The following is a 17,167-nucleotide window of genomic DNA, read 5'->3' on the forward strand; positions in this document are numbered from 1 at the left end:
GGTGAAGTCAGGGTGCTCGAAGAGGATGGCTCCACTTCGGGGTACAGTGTGGCAGCCCCGCAGGGGGAATGGGTGCCTGGGCCATTTGCTGCGCAAGTCCCAGGCTGACCCGAAGTGCCGCACGCACAGAGCTGCCTCCGACCCACGGATGCCCTTCCAGCCCCTCTTTCCAGAAAACGCGCTGTTCCAGAGACAGGACAAGGGGACACGCCGTTGCGTGTCGCGGCGCACGGTGCCGCTCAGGACCCATCACGGGAGCGCTGAGCCAACTTCAACCTCACGTCTCCGGGAAGCGGGTGCCCGCTCCACCCCGGGGGCTCGGTGGGAGCGGCCTCGAGCAGTGGCAGCCCCCCCGTTTCCCCCGCGCAGCCCCGGGGCCGGGCGCGGAGCGGGGCGGGCGCGGCCCCCCGCGGCGGCGGCGGCGGCGGGGCGGGGCGGCGGGGACGGGGCGGGCGGCCCGGCCCGGCGGGCGGGGACATCGCGGCCGCCCCGCTCCGCGCCCGCTCCGCGCCGAGCAGACGCAGGAGCGCCGCGGCGGCGGGCGGGCGGGTGGCGGCGGCGGCTCCCGCGGGCGCTCCGTCCCTCCCTCGCTCGATGCGCGGTGCGCGGCCGGCCGCGGGGCTTGCGCAGGTAGGGCGCCCCGCCGCCGCTCGGCACCGGGCTTGGCGCGGCCCCCTTCACTTTTTTACTGCCCCCACCACTCCTTTTTTTTTTTTTTTTCCGCCTTCTTACTATCATTTTTTTCCTGTTCCCCCCTCCGCGTGGGCACCGGCGGTCGGTCGGGGTTCCCTCGTCCTCCTTCCCCGCGCTGAGCGCCTCTCTCCCTCTCCCGGCAGCGCGGCGGCGGAGCGGAGCGGTGAGCGGCGGCAGCGATGCGGCGGCCGGAGGATGTCTGAGGCGGGCGGTGCGGCGGCGGCCGCGCTGCCCCGGCGCCGCTCCGGAGGCATGCGGGCGGCCTGGGGCTCCGTCTGGTGCCTGTGCCTGGCGGCGGCCGTCGGCGGGATGCCGGCGGCGCGGCGGGGCGGCGGCAAGGCGGCGGCGAGGAGCGGCGGGCAGCCGGCAGGTAAGGCTTGCGCGGCCGCGCACACGTGCTCCGGGGGCACGGCTCCGGCGGGATCTGCGAGGGCTCTACGAGTCCTCTTCCCTGAGCGAGCGGAGGGGGGCGGATGGATGGAGACCGCCGGAGCCGTCTGTGGAGCGGGAGTTAGGAACGCGGGCGGTGGCAGCGGGACGGTGTGGTTCCAACCTTACCGTGGCTCCGGGGAGCCGCGGAGGCGCCCAGGAGGGACAAACTGCTTTTAAGAGGATCCCCTGACTGCCAGGAGCCCTCTCTCAGTGTTACACTCTGTGTGTAACAGCGGTTGGGAAGGGAAGATGCCTCCGTGCGTTAGTAGCGGCGCATCTTCGGCGCGCGTCGGAAATGCTCTGAGTGCTCTGTGTTCGGGTGGGAAAAGTAAGGAAAGTTCATTTATATATACATTTTGGGATCAAAAGTGATGTTGCGACAGCTCCGGGTAGGCACACGCTGGGTCGCAGCTGAACAAGCGGCTGTGCTGAGAAGGGAGCTGCATTTCGGGGAAGCCGGTGATGATCTCCCCCCGAGTGGCAGCGCCGCAGTTGCAAGTGAAAAAAAGTTAACACGTCGGACAAAAGCTGTTTTTTGAGTTTTTTTCTATTTCTTTTTTTTTTCTTTCGAAATAATATACAGGGGGTTTGAAACATCGTGCCTCTCTGATCCGCCTCAGCTGCTACCTGAGTCCCTGTTTATTTTTCAAAGCTCTTTAATGGAAGGGAGCCCCCTCGCAACCCCCTGTCCTCGGGCTTGCATGGACCCAGCAGAAAGTTTCCATTGTTCAGGAAAGGGTTTGAAACCTGTTTGCCAAAAAAGTGACAGGGGAATAAATGGACTTCGTGAAGGCTGGGGGGGTGGGGGCATTACTTTCATACCCCTTTTGGTTAAAGCTATAAATCACACCGGGGGTTGGTTTTGTTTTCAGGAAAGTCCTAATAAAACACCAGATTCTTAGTGTAACTCGTTTGGCTCATTTTTCACAGCCAAAAGAATTGATTTATGGGGCAACATCGCAGGGACGTGGTCAGAGCAGATGAGGTCGGTGTGCGGGAGGCAGCGGGCAGCCTGTGCTGGGTGGGAGTGACAGAAGCGAAGTGTCCCCAGTTCTCTCTGGTTTAGCCTGAAGTATGTATTGGTGCTGTCACTTCAGGCACATAGGGGCAAGGAGCAACCTCGGTGGCTGCCTCGGTGGTCCCTGGGCTTCCACCCACACCTTCAGCCTGTAGCTGGGGTTGATGACGTGTTGAAGTGGTGCTAAACCCTTCCCGTGCTCTAAGACACTTTTGCAAGTTAAAGCTTTGGGATGCCGTTGGAATTGCGGGAAGTGGTGTACTCAGAGGTCACACAGAGGGAAACATCCCTCCAGCGATGATGACTGTGAGCTGAGCGGTGGGTTGGGATCTCCAGGGCCTCCAGTGGAAATCCTCAGGACAGGCACTCTTCCCACTAGGACAGCTTTCTCCAAAGCAAAGGTGTCACTGCCAACCCCCACTGTGCTCCCTGGGAGTGGGATTTGTCCCTGAACCTGGGACATCAACCCCAACGCCTAGTGAAGTCTCCAAGAGTTGCCCCATCACTATGAGCTGTTGAAAGTTCCCATGGATGGGGACTGCAAGGGCAGAGAGGACTTTGCAGTACCAGTGGCTCTCCCACCACCATCCATGTGCGTGGGGAAGCATGAAGCCGGTGCTGCTTGCCCAGCTCTGTGCCAAAGCCAGTGGCTCCGTGACCATGAGGGCACCCGCTGCCTGTCTGACCTGGGGGGGAAAAGGTTGTGCAAAAGAAACTGTAAAGAATATAAACCTTCAGAGCCAAGTAAAAACACATTTTACTTTTTCAGTCTTTTTGAATTGAATGGTAAAAAGCAAATTCTTTCTCCTAGTCAAATGGGCCATGGGGTATTGGCTCATTACTGAGGGTTGTTGTTCGCTGGGCTTTGCATTTACAGTCTAAGGCCTTATTTTCCATAAAGGGGCTTGGAAGGATTTTTCCCCAGTGATCTAATTCTCCACACGGGGCTGTGAAGGCTATAACAGCTACTGCTTTGTGCCTATACTCAGCTACATAAAACACACATTGAAGGGAGGCATTCTCGAGGTATGTGTATGTTTGCTAATATGAATACTGGCTATTAGCAGAGGTGGAGGGGGTGCAGGTTTTAACATCTCCGCAGGGAGGTGTTCGGCTGTTGGCAGGAAGGAGGCAGATGGCGGGGCTGTTGCTGAATAGAAGCTAAACTAAAAACACCAGGGGCCTCATCTGGGCTGAGTTTCTCTTCTCTCCCGTTCTTGGGGCTGCTGCAGGAAGAACAATGTCAAATTTCCCCCTCCTTCTTTTTTTTTTCTTTTTTTTTTTATGAATGAAAGTAGAGAGGCGAGGCAGGATTGAATGTGTATGTCATTCAGCGGCTATGACAGAGATGATTAGGGAGGTCAGTGAACTCCTTTGCAGCCTTGAGCATGCGGTCACTCTATTCAGCAGCCACAGAATAGACATCAATATAAAAAAGCCCGTCCAATTTGCATTAGTATTCAGATAAAGATATTACTTCGTACGATTTGTGAATGTCAAGTAACACTGGCTGTTTTCTTAGAGAGCAGAGCAACTGAAACAGCAGCATTTCACTTTTAAAAACTTCTGATAACCAGCCTGTCTCCTGTAGCCGGTTTGTGTGTGTGTGTCTGTGTGGGGTATATGTGAAAAAGGCAATTTCTGGGCTTTTTAGGGTTTGTGTTGCACTAGTTAGCTGCTGAAGCTGTCTGCATGCATTGAAAGAGTTGTATAGAGAGCTGCTAATGTTTGATCAGGTTTGTGGAGGAAGGGGAGGGGAGAGTCAATCTGTCAGGAGCGAGAACCGAAGTTTCCTTGTTCAGCACCGGAGTGGAATTGTCACCCGGAGTTAATACTGCACAGGCAGTTTTCTAGTCCAGAAGAACGGAAGAAGGGCCGTTTTGGGATTTTGCTTAAATTGAATGGGACGGCGTGTACCAATTCCTGAGACATTTTGCTTGGAAAGAACTGGTCATTCGCTGGTTGAGGTATTTTTTGTGCAGCTGATGGCAACTGGGTTCTTGTGGCCTTTCAGCCCGTGCCCAGCAAGGGGTGCAAGGTGTAGGGTACTGTGATCTGTGTCGCTCTGCTTTGTGTATCTGAGCGTTTCAAAGTTCATCCTGAAATTATAAGGGTATTGAAGTGAGTGCCAAATGGCACTGGCTGTTCCTGGAGCTGGCCTTGGGGTTTATGTGTTCAAACCCTCTACAAAGAGTCTCTCATATGTTGATGGTGCTGCTTTTACTTTGTGCCCTAGACCAGAAATATTTCGGGTTCAGTGGGGCAATGGTAAGAGACAGTTTTGAGATTAAAAGTTGATCCATTTGTTCTTGTGAGCAGCATGCTAAAAAAGCTAATGAAGTCTTTAATGTCGAGATTAGAACTATTTTACTAAGCAATAAAATAAGAGGACACAAGTAAAGATGATGAAATATGGCTTCTTTTTTAAAAAAAAATCTATTTCTAACCTAGCAAATAGTGAACTAGAAAGTCTGTTCCAGTGCAGAGATGGACTCAGTGTATTCAATACTAGCTGTATAACATCGGGTCTTCTGTGCATGTTGACAAGGGTCACTCCAATTAAATCTGAGGATTTTTTTCTTTTAGTTAAGACTTTATTAGCAACTACTGAGTAGGGAATGTGATAAAAGTAAATCTGAAAATTGTGTAGCAAAGTGTTGATCTGCTAATTAAATCATGTAATTAAAGTAAGCTACTCTGAGTGGCATGTTAACTTGTATGACTTCCTCCAAAAGATCTTCAGTGCTGTTTGGGAAAGTGTACCTCTCCTGAAGCCTGACTGAGAGTGGGTTTTGAAGTAAGGTGAAAACTAAAGAAGTTTTGATTGTGGCATTCCCACTGTTTCTGGACCATTTCCATCCAGTGGGACCCAGTCTGTTGCCTGGATAAAGCTGAAATTTTTTGTGAAGTTGGAGGAGGTTCCCCCCCACCCCCAATAAGGCTGAGAAACAAAACTTCTCCTTTTAAAATATGGTCAATAAAAGTGAACTTTGATATCCAACTACATGCTTAGAAAGCTGTCCTCCCCGAACACTTGCTGTGTCTATCTGCTATTCACTTAAGAGACCCTAAAATATAGGGAATCAGCCTGGTTTCTGAGCAGTCAATAAAATTTCTGTTTACAAAAGCGTCGGACCAACGTGTTTCTGACAGTGATCTGTCAGCTGGCACGAAGAGCTGTGACTGAAGGCGTTTGCTGAACCTTAGTTTTAGCTAAGGTTAGGGCATGGCCTGCTGGTGGGTTTTTTCTGACTGGTCATTGAAGTGCATAGGATTGAGTGCAGGAGCCTGAGCATGAGCTGCAAGGCTTCATGGAGAATTGGCTGTGTTATCATCATAGTTTAGCTTTTGCAATTTTTACTATATATAAGGTAGACCCAGCACGAGTATAACAAATTTGGATATTTCTACTGAAAATACAGTTGACATTCCCTTCCCAGTTTGACAAGTTTTTCCCAGCTTGGCTGAACCTGATAGATAAACAATGAAACTGAGTTTACTTTTATTCTGTTTCCCTGTTTGAATATATTTTTCTCTTTTCATGTGTTCTGGGACTTTGTCTGGCTCTGCATACCCATTTCTTCTCTTTTTTCTGACCCTTAAAAAATCCCCCAAACTTGAATTTGTCCGCTGACTCAGCATCCTCCAAGCCATTCAAAGAAGTGGTTTGAAGTAGCTGCTTCAGTGTTTACCATTTCATCTCTTTTAATAGTGGTTAGAAATAAACTTCATTCTCCGTATACCAGGCTGTATGCCAGAGAGGATGGCGGCTGCTAAAATTCACCTTTTTTTTGCAGCAAATGGGACAGTGGTTCAGCACAGCCATTCATGGTATGTGACAGTGGGCAGCCCAGGCTGTTAGAGGAGTAAATCTGAAAGCACCTCTAAGCAAACACTGGGCTACAACCATGTCAGAAGATGCCTACAATGCCAAAAGCACCTGAAAATACCTTGTTACACCCAGATTTTTTTTCCTCAGCCTCCTACATAGCTTATCAGTTTAGCATTTGCCCTTCTTTTGGCTGTTTATCTGGTGATCTTGTAAAAAAAATACACTCCTTCTCTGAAGTAGAGTTGACTCCTCCAGTGTCCCCTTTCTCATATGCTGACAGCTCAGGTTGCCAAGTGCCATAGATATGACTTAAAGCCCTGTATGTGTGAAGAAGGGCTTTTATTCCTCTGGTGAATACAGTGTTCCTGGTGTACTTACCCCTGAAGTATCTGCTTCGTGGCTTGAATGACCAGGAAGTTTCTGTAGTATCAAAAGCAAACAAGAATTGTGAGATATGGGCTGAGTAAAACCTTTAGTAAACTTAATAGTTAAAATGTGAAAGGTAATCAGACGTAAACCAGCACTATTATTCTGATAGGCTATCAGGGGTTGTTGTGCTCAGGTGGATAGGAACTAGGCAGGAGGTAGTTAAATCAATTTTTTTTTTTTTTGCTATGGCACTCAGGTTTCACAATATAGCAGTGCTATTTTTGAAGAATAGCAGCACAGTCAAGTAAGAAAACATTTCTCCAGCAACTGCTTCAGTTTCAGACGTATTCATCTAAAAAAGGGGTGGTATTTGTTGCAGAAGGGGAGGTAGGTCTGGTGTGCTGGCCTTGCTTTCTCAAATCCAGAGAGCAGGGGAAGATAATGAGTTGGTTAAATAAAAAGGTTCTATTAAAACTTGGAAGCAGATTTCTTTATCACGCAGAACTGTATGCAAAACAATTACCATGTGCTTACATGTTTAGCATCAGTGAGATTTTGGGGTTGTGCCATTTCTGCAGGTTGCGAGGGGTTAAAAGAATTAATGACTCAAGTGAGAAGGGTTCCAAGTTTTCGGGTGAGGAAAGGACAGCAGCCTAGGATCGCTCTCTGGGAGCAGGCTCAGCTCTGCAGGGTGCTCTGTGTGCCGAAGGCTCTTCCCTGGGAACGCCACAGCCCCAGGACCCCAACACTGTTGTTTGCACCCAGGGCTAGTACTCTGAGCTACTGAAGTACCTGCAAATGTCACGATGACACATGGCAGCGTGTCAGTTTGGGGTTTTTTCCCCTCTTTTTGTTGAAGAAGCCAAGCCATCACTATGTTCCTTGAGTAAAAGGCTTCTAGGGAACAGACAATGATAGTGCACCATGGCATGTCAGAAACTTTCAAGGGTGCATTCGCAACTGCTGCTTCTTGATAACTGATGAAAGTGTTCATCAGCTTATCTCGATCTAATATTTTTGCCCTGGAAAGTGGAGTGTTTTGTAGTAGTGTCTTGATTGCACTAAACTCTCTTGTGCTGTTTGCAAGGAAACTCACTAAATTAGTTCAGCTGACGTAGTTAAATCAGTAAAGCTTTGGAGATAGATTACTGCTAGTTTATAAGAATTAGACTAGTACTCAGAAGTAATGGATTTGAAGCATTTTGGACTTGACCTGGGGTGAGTTGGGTGGAGGGGAGTCAGCAAAATAGCTGGGTATTGCTTAGGGGCCAAACCTTGTGGTGGTTATGTGGTGCGTAGGTGAGTTCCTACTGATGCCAAGAGGGAGGAGTGGTGTAAAGTAATAGGCAAGAAGTGCAGAACTTGACTTTTGGAGAGCTCCACGGAGGGTGCCAAGGACAGGAGCGTCTCTGGGGCTCCTCTCACAAAAGGCAGGTGACACCTGGCCTCTGCGAAGACAGAGTGCAGGCATGGTCCTTGTAGCAGGACCCATGTCCCTTAAGCCTTCTGGTCCTCTTGTGTTGCTGGTGGTGGCTCTGCAGAGAGGACTTACTGAGGGGTTTCATTGTGGAGTGTGGCAGAGGAGGTCGTGTGAACCCCGGAAGGTGTTTCTGTTCCATGGGGTACCACAGGGTAACTGGCATCACCCTGAACTGACAGCTCGTCCCCTCTTGCTCACTCCCCCTGGGGAAGGTAAAATACACGTCTATGAAGGCTTTTCTTTTGAGTAAAAGGGAGCTACGGGAGATGTCCGTGGATCCAGATGATGAGGCCAGCCTTTCTCAACCTTACGCTTTCCCTGTCAAAAAACTGAAAAGCTCCCAAGAACTGGATTTTTAATTTTATTTTGATGCTTGACAGAGCTTGTAAAGATCCTTCATAGCGAATTTGGCTCCCGGTTCTGAGGGTCATTGCTTTCTTTAGGGGTTTTGCTATTCTCTGCTGCTTGTAGTCCTGTAAAAATAATAATGAGGTCCTGATCTTGCGCCTATTGAATCCTGGGCAAAAAAAGCCCCCATTGATTTTCAAGAGAGCAGGCTGAAGCCCTTCACAGATCGTGGTGGGAGCAGCTATTTAGCATAAGCAGGGATTGTTTGGAAAGTTTTCTAATGACCCAAACATTTTAACAAGCAGAGGAAACTCTGGCGAGTAAAAGGGCTCCCGGTTTGGGGGTGGGAATCGCTGGAGCTGGCTTTCCGTGACCTCCCATTCCTCTCTAACTGGCTGTTAACACAGACCTTCACTTCCCATCTTGCTTTTTGTTACTGCAGCTTTGATGCGAGCCAGCGACAGCATCACAACCCAAACGCGAGCACCAGAGGCGGTGGCGGCGGCCACCACCCGGGTCCCCGTGACTCTGTCGCGGGTCCGCGTGGAGTCGATCCGCAGTCCCGCCGCCGTCCCCTTATTCTCCATCCTCGTTGCCATTGTATCAGTGTCGGCCGGCATTAGCCCCAGCGCTAATAATAGCTGCGAGCCGCACAATGCGCCGGGGAAAGTGTTAATAATCCCCTGCGGGGGTCTGCGGGCGAGCCGGGGCTGGGGGACAAGCGCTGAGCCCCGGGACTCCGCACCAAACAGGGGCCAGCAGAGGACCTTTCCTGGCACTTTGTGGGCAGACAGAGTACGGGGAAAGTTTTCCCATACATAGGGTTTGGCTTTTGGTGTTTTTTCATTTATATCCCTACTTTCATGTACAAGACTCAAGTGCAAGCAATTCCCTCCCAGCAAAATACTTCAGCAGCTTGTTTGGAGACTGTAGGGCCTGAACCAACTGGTGATTTTCATTTTTGTTTAAATTTTTTTTTAACTTCTCTCTGTAGATTCCCCCAGGCAAGCGTTTTGTTTCTAGCCAGTAGCAGGATCTGTGTGAGATGAGCTGAGATGTACCTTGGGAGGTGGGGGTATCACAGCTAAAAGTGAAGAGGAAAAACCAGTTGCAGTGGGAAGATTAGGGAGTTCTGAGTGTGCCCTGACAACTAGCATGTGCAAGTGAAGATAAATCCTCCGTGAGCCTGTCTTTAATTAAAAGAATGATTGGAATTAGGCATAGTACCATCTCTCCTGATCTGTATCATGAGTGTCTGTACGAATAAAGCATTTTTGAGGAGGGAGAAAAGAAAAACACCAGATTTTAATCTTCCTTTGGTAGCCGATATGTCTGCCTTTTGAAAGGACATTATTCTCCCTGTCTTGGAGTACCCAGGCTTGTTGACAGTAAACAACTGTCACTTGGCAGTTTATGAAAGAAGAATGTTTAAGAAAACATGTCCAGTTTAAATAGTTATGTTAATAAGCTGGGGATTCATGCAGAAGTGAGGGGGTCTGGTAAATGAAGGTACATAAATTAGAACCATAGAATCATGGTTTGGGCTGGAAGGGACCTTAAAGATCACCTAGTTCCAGCTTCTAGTATTTACTGTGTAAGAGATGAGCTGAATGCAGTTGGGGGAAAAAAAATTAAAAATGCTTTAACTTTTTACAGCCGGCGTGTTATGCATGATTTCACAGCTTTCTGTGAAAGCATTATTTTTTTTTTTCCCAAAGAAAGTTCGGAAAGCCTCTTTCTTCCAGCGTGTGGTGGGTTGGGCCCTGAGAGGCCCCTGAGTGGGACAAGCCACAGGGCTGGGAACCCGATGCTCCCACTGACCGGCCAGAATGCTGCTCCATGCTCCACAGGCAGCACTTAGACCTTGCAGCCACCCTGCAGTGTCCTTAGCCTTTGCCTCGCAGGGGTGATCGCAAGAGGAAACAGCAAGAAGACTCTGTCTCCTGATTTGTGAATTGATTAATTACAGAAAGGAAGGGGGGGGGGGCAAAACAAGTAAGAAGCAGCAGATGGTGTCCTCTCTGCATCCCTGCCCAAAGTTGCTACAAATCCATCACCCACCTTCTTTTGAGTTACGTTCACCACACTGGTGGATGTAGTGAGTGATGAGTGAGCGCAAAGCATTTGTTCCATCTCAGCCCAAAGCCATCAGTGTCAAAACATAATGAGTGAGGGCCCTGTGTCAGGCACTTGAAATCTATAATTAAGCATAAAAAATACATTTAAGGCTTTCCAGGCTCCTGGTTCCCTTGGCTTGGGAAGAAGGGTGTAAGTGACTACTCAGGGTTGTGGCATTAGCCTTGAAGATACTGGGTAAAACCACCCTTCTGCATCCCCAGCTGCCATCCTAGCTGGGATACAGTAAAAATGCTGTAAATACTGTGGAGTTTTAAGTACATGCAGAGTAGACAATGTGTTACAGATACTTTATTTCAGATTTGGTTATCAGAGTTGGGGCATCTTGGCAGCGGCACCATCTCTTGCCCGTGTTCCAGATAGAGCAGAGAGCTGCAGGAGCAAATGGGAGCCCTCAGAGTATTGACTAAAGCATCACACTCAATTTTCTTTTGCTCAGTGGTTCAATTAGTATTGCCATTATTTGAACTGGGAGGCAAAGGAAACACAAACATGAAGCCTCCTACCACAGAAATGCTCTGTGATCTGCCCATTTAAAAAGGAAAATAATGTCTGGAAAGTGTTATTGAGATGTACTGGGCCTTCAACTTATGAATTTTTCAGCGAAGGAATGAGATTTCTGCCTCATTTTTATGTGTAGGCATGCTGGTATCTTGGGATTTGAGAATGCAGTGGGTTTCTCCATCGTGGAAGTCTTTGTGAATGGATGGGAAGCACAGAGGTGGCAGAGGGGAGCAGCAGGGGTTCTCCTTTGCCCTGTTTCCCTCAGTGCAGGGGCAAAAAGGGGCACGTGTGTATCCACCACTCTGGTCTCAGTTGTGGGTCGCTGCCTGAGAAACTGGACTGCCCTGCCCACCTGACCCTGGACCTGGTGACCCCTTGCAATGCAAATCCTGCCTGTGAGGAACCATCAGAATGCTCTGAACAAGGTCATCTTGTGGGTGGAATGTGTTATGGCAAAAAAAAGCTCTGAAACCTCCTCAGTCAGGTGCTTTCAAAATACGTGTAAATGTTTGAAGTAGAGGTTTTTTCCCCCCCTGCCCCCTCCTCCCAGCGCATAGCAAATAAAACACAGACAAACAGCGCAGTCTTTGCAGGAATAACTTCACCCAGTGCTTAAGCCTGGCTGTTTTAGGGATGAGAAGGAGCAGTTGGAGGAGCAACATGTGGTGTCTCAGGGCAGGCAGGAAGAAGAGATGACCCTGAATTAGCCACCCTTGGAAAGGGTGGGCGGCTCTTGCTCCATTTATGGGTTATATATCAAGGGAGGCTATCCAACTTTGTTTTCACTACTGGTACTAGTGGTTCATCCCACCCAAGGGAGCATGGCAGGAGCTTAGCTTTGGTTCCCAACTTTAAGACAAATCCAGTCCTTTGGTGGCTGCTGGGCTCAGTTTCTATAATCTGTATTTTCCATTTGCCAGAGAGAAGACGCTGTTTTCTTCCTCTCTTGGTTTGCCTGCTGCAGCGGCCATCCTTTCTGTCACAACTGCATCATCTCACCTGGACACTTAGATTCATGGAGAGAAGGAGATTTTAAAAATGTTTCTGGTAGGGAAAGGAAGGGAAAAGCTGGGAAAATCAGACATTGGAGGATGGGGGAGGTATCCCAAAGTGCCTGTGGAAGGTCTCTGGTTCATGCAGGTAGGACCAACCTTGTCTTTTTGCAGGATGATGGAAATGGCCCTCTGCTGAGGGTCTGCATTTCCTTACAGCAGCATTAAAATACCTTTTCATAGAGGTGTCTAACCTGCTTCTGGCATTACTGGATCCTAACCTAGTGCAGTTTGTAGAAGATAATTATTCGGGGGCATTAAAACTGCTTGAAGGCAGTGGGAACTGAGACACGCATGACTTCCTTGAACTTTCTCTTAATTTGTAATGTGGAGTCCAAACCCTGGTGTAATAGATATGGTTGCAGGAGACCATTAAAAGGTCCGTTCTGGTGAACCTGATGCCCTTCTGTTGCTGCTGGAAATGATAAAGCTCTGCATTCGGGTTGGATGGTATGCGATGCTCTGTGTGTATGCGCGTATGCATGGAAGCTGGTAAGTCCTGCTAATTTAGGGATTGTTTTCCAAGTCTGTTTTCTATAACTCTGTAGACTTAATACAAATAAAGAACTGACTAAGTTTCCTGTGAGAAGCGCAGAACAAACGCTAAGGGTGGGATTTGAATGCAGAAAGGTGAAAACACAAATGTATACACAAACAGCAAGTCAAACAAGCTGAAAAAATATTGTAAGGTTGATTTAACAGAGCAGTGAACTCAAAGCTGTCTAATCCTTTTAGCAGCCTTCTTTAAAGAGGAGAAATAAAAGAATTTTTTACATTACCTTTTTTTTGCCATCTCTCTCGACTCTTTCTAATAATACTGAAGGATAAGACGAGTTTAGCACAAGGACAAAATGTTGCAGCTCTAGTGACAAAATTGTTTGTCATTCAGGACTTCAGATTAGGGTGGATCAGACTTCCTGAAAGGAGATTACTGGTAAAATTTCTCCAACTTGGGTACCTGGCACCTAAATCTCGCTTGAGACTCTGAAATAACAAGCTTGGTTTTAAAAGATGCTGAGCCAGGTCAGGCTCTGCATTTAAATTGCTTGAGCACTCTCAAAATCTGGCTATTCATTTTGATGCCTAGATATGGATTTCTGGGATTAATCATCGACCTTTTAATTTCAAATGTTTGACCTTTATTTTCTTTTACTAAGTATGCAGACTGAGTGGCCCCCAAATTATTACTATTTTTCACTTTTACACAGCTGAAAATGGCCAGCAGAGAAGACTTGAAAGTTCTGCGTCTTGTTACTGAGAAATAGGGATCTTTGAAAAATAGCATTTTATGTAACTCATGGGAAACTTGCAAAAAGGAGAATATTTACTTATTTTCATTCACATGAACATGATCCATCATATATCTAAACTCCACAATCAGTTGGGAAGAAAAACACCCAAACTACCCTAAACCTTTGCCCTCTCTTAATCCATATACAAGAGGAGGTGTTTTTTTTTTCAAATGTGCTCCCCCCCAACCCTAACCCCAAACCCCCCTCCCCCTGAAATAAAGGCAATTGATAGGCTCATAAACAAATACCAAACATTAGGTCCTAATCTCCATATAGGGGATCTTGACCCTTTTTATGGAGAGAGAAGGTAGAGGGAGGAAACGGGGCCAGGAGTTTGAGGTTTAATGCTTATTAAAGTTTTAGTGGGTGGGAAAATGCAATCAATAAATTTTGTTTAATGCCTCGAAACTGGTGTTAGTTTTCACTAGCTACACTGGAGAGTAGTTTTCATTTTGAAACTAGGACACTCGTAGTTGGAATGACAATTAATGTGGAGTGAATATGGTCCCAGTTGGAAGGCGATTTTTTGAATAGCGTGAAAACTCCCCCCACCTCCCCGCCTTGGCTCCGGAGTGGGGTAGCTTCCGTTTTTAATTAGCAAACCAGGCAAAATTTAGCTCATTGTGTCTTTCTGCTCCTTTGGCCCACTGGATAGCTTGGATTTCTCCATCTTGCTGTCTTGAGGCTGTTCTTTTTATTTTTTTTCTTCAGTTTTGGTGCGGGAAGCAAGGAGGGGGGGGGGCTTCAGGATACTTAGGATTAAAGTCATTGTTTGGGGGTATTTGCAGCCAGCTGCCTGCATTAAATGAAGATTAGAGGAGTGCACATTAAAAGTGCAAGGGAAATGCAGAGGACCTGGGATTTGGGAGCTGCATAGCTGTGAACCGAAGGGGAAAGGTTGGGGCTTTATGGCAGATTTTTTCTGATGCCATGTGATCTTAAAGCCCACTTCAGAAAAGCATCACAAGTACCAGAGAAGCATCACAAGTAGCTGCCAGGGCAAAGCCAGCCTGGGAATTGTAAAGGAAACAGGAGCATTTGCATCCCTTAAAAAGTTACTCTGAGGTAAACCTAAACTTCTGGGCCTGGTGAACTTATGTATTGCTTAAAAATTCATCTGCAAGAGCACTTAAGAGGTGGTGAAAGTTTCATAGAATTCACTAAATAGCTGAAAGCCCACTCCGGAGGTCAAAACTCCAACAATATTTAGTTTTTGAAGGATTTTTAGGAAGCAAAAGAGACAGTAGAGGAAGATCCCAGGAAAAATAACCCAAAAGAATTATTCAGCAAAGTGTGCTTATTCTTTTAAGTACCTATAAGAAGGTTTAAAAGTATTTTCAAAGATAAAGTGGCTTTCCTTTCCTTGTACTTTGTTGAGCACTCATTTTTGTAAGGTGCCGTCCTTGTTGCAGACTTTGCTAAGTGCTTGGTGCACTTCACCTACAAAACTCCTCCAGTTAACCTGGTCCAGTGAAGCAGGAGGGATGGTGTGGTGCACTGATGCTGAAGATCTCAGGGCCTCCACAGTTTAGCAAGACCAAGTTCTGGGGACAAGCTTTGCCCAGTCCGTTGGGATGCTGGGAAACCTCATTCTGTGCCTCAGTTTCCACAGCTGCCGCCACTGGCTTTGAAAGGGCTTGTGGTAGTTGCTTTCTTGCTGCAAAGCTGAGGTTTTTTTGGACTTCCTCAGGCGTGTGGAGCAGGAATGTAAAACATCAGCCGTTTTGTGGTGGGATCTGTCTGTCAACATCAAGCCGGGATGCCCCTGCTGTGCTGGGCAAAAGCTGAGGCCAAGTTGGCCACCGTTCTTCAGAAGCAACAAAAGGAAGACACCAAAAGGATGACAACACAGTCTCTTGTGCTCCACCAAGGATCAGCCCCAACGGGTGTCCCGTCACTCTGCCTTGAGCAGGGAGCGGTCTGGGTTGACCACGTTTGGCCACCGTGGTTGGGTGAGGTGGGCTGTGTGACATGCAGGCAAATAGCTGCAAGGATGTGCTCATCTGTGCCAGGCTGGGACTGATGTCATCCCCACCGTGAGTGTGGGCTGCTGAGAACTGACACAGCTCATTGCTGCCCTCCTTGAGGAGAGCACAAATACTTTGGCACCTGGGAGAGCAGGACATGCATGAGCATCCCTGAGCAGGAGCTTTCGTAGCCTGGGGACCTCAGCATCCCCATGCTGCCTCCTGTCTGCTGTCTGCTGCTCCCTGTCTTTAGGGACCATTGAAGTGGAGGACATTTCATGTCAGTTCTTTTATTTCAGTTAAAAAAACGACGTGCAGAACTCTGAGCTAGCTAGATACGTATGAGTGGTGGTTGCTTCCCTGTTTTATGTTTTGAGTTGGGAACCAAGGAAAGTGAGTGTACAGTCTGGCCAGATTTTAAGGAAAATTCCCCGTCACTGTCTGTTCCTTTAAGGCAGCAAAGCTGAAGGCTGTCCTTGGGACCATCTCTGGGCTCTCAGCAGCAACCAAAGTTTTTTGCCTCTTGAGAGGGTTTACATTCTTGTTTTTTTAGGTGTAGCCAGGAGACCTCTTTGATTTGTTCTCTGGCGGGTTTTTTTTGTCCTGCTCAGGACTTTCTAAGTGTCAGAGAGAAATCCCTCTGGCCAAAGTGTTTTTGTAACTGTTTTAGCTTTGTGACAATTTATTTCTTCTAACTCTCAGCATCTGAATTGGGTGATCTGAGAAAACAGTCCATTAAAAGGAGGATACTGTAGAGTCCTGATGAATCCTGTTTTCTACTTGGCCGATGGAACAGAAAGCTAATTGCCAGTAGTAAATCCATTCAAAGAAGGGCTGGAGGGAGAGAGAAAAGCTAATATTCCTCCTTGAATGCCATTTAATCTCTGAAACCTTTCATGCAGATGTAAATTAGGATTTGCACAACAGAGTCAACAGTTGCTCTGTAGATAAGGCAGATTTGCAACATCTGCTTTTTCCATTCTGGAAGCTCTTCCAAAGTCTCTGTCGGGGATAGCCAAGCTAAACACTAGAGATTTTTTTTCTATTCCTTTCCATAATCTCTTGTTTATAAAGAAAGCTGCATATGACAGAACTAAACCTGGTTATTGTTCTGCTAATTCTCTAGGAAAAAAGTTTGCTTTTCTCCTAAAACAGATTTAAGAAAACCCCCACAGGGTTGTAATACAGAGCAGCACACTTACTTGTTAATGTCTGTGGAAGAAATGCTGTCCAGTAACAACTACATAGGCCACTGCAGTGGTAATACAGTATAGACAGTCTGCTTTGCATTATTATTATTATTAGGAAAGCTGTTATAAACTCTTCTAGGAGAACTGCCTCCCTCTAAGCAATTACGTGCAATAGGTGAGAGATAAAGTGGCACCTTTGAGTGACCTGGTCTAGTGGAAGGTGTCCCTGCCCATAACAGGAGGGTTGGAACTAGATGATCTTTAGAGGTCCCTTCCAACCCAAATCATTCCGTGGTTCTATGGTTCTGTGAAATAATGGAGGCAAACCCTTTTTCAGATATGGTTTCCTAAAGACACATTTTTCTGTCAGTTTAGGCTTTTACAGATGCAGCCAGATGTTTTATTTTTGCAATATTTTGTTTCTGGGTGTGAACCCCACTGAGCAGGGGAGATAACCCAGCAGAACACCATTTTGGGAGATGATACTGCTTCAGCAAAGCATCCTGTGCTGCTGTGATTGCCAGAGCCCTTCTTCGCAGAAAAGCTGCAGCTTGACACTGGGAAGTGTTCTGTGAGAGGGGTCTTCAACTCAGAAGGGGAGAAAAGGGGGGGAAGAGAGAAGACAGGATATGTATTTTATAAAATACTTACAATTTTATATAAAATATAATTTAAAACATATAATATACACAACATATATAGTATTATGTATGTATTTTATATATTATATTTTTCTGTGAGGTGCCCTTTGGGATGGCAGGGCCATGGCCAGGCAGGAATGCTCCACCACTGGCACCATCACAGTTGTTGCAGGAAGGAGGGGAAGTTGTACCTTGTATAAAGTGCTGCCAAAA

General features: G+C 47.3%; 1 protein-coding gene across 5 annotated transcripts in view; it reads left to right on the top strand.

Moving 5' to 3' along the window:
• The first annotated feature begins 888 nt into the window (after positions 1–888).
• FGFR3 (fibroblast growth factor receptor 3) overlaps positions 889–17,167 on the top strand; it is a 53,756-nt gene continuing 37,477 nt past the window's right edge. For 4 of the 5 annotated variants that reach the window (XM_032685820.1, XM_032685821.1, XM_032685822.1 and 1 more), the window contains exon 1: positions 889–1,063. In XM_032685820.1, the coding sequence (XP_032541711.1) occupies positions 889–1,063 (175 nt within the window). The remainder of the gene's footprint in view (positions 1,064–17,167) is intronic. The other variant, XM_032685824.1, reaches the window with a different exon arrangement.

The sequence above is a fragment of the Chiroxiphia lanceolata genome, chromosome 4 (genome assembly GCF_009829145.1).
Source record: "Chiroxiphia lanceolata isolate bChiLan1 chromosome 4, bChiLan1.pri, whole genome shotgun sequence".
Taxonomy (NCBI): domain Eukaryota; kingdom Metazoa; phylum Chordata; class Aves; order Passeriformes; family Pipridae; genus Chiroxiphia; species Chiroxiphia lanceolata.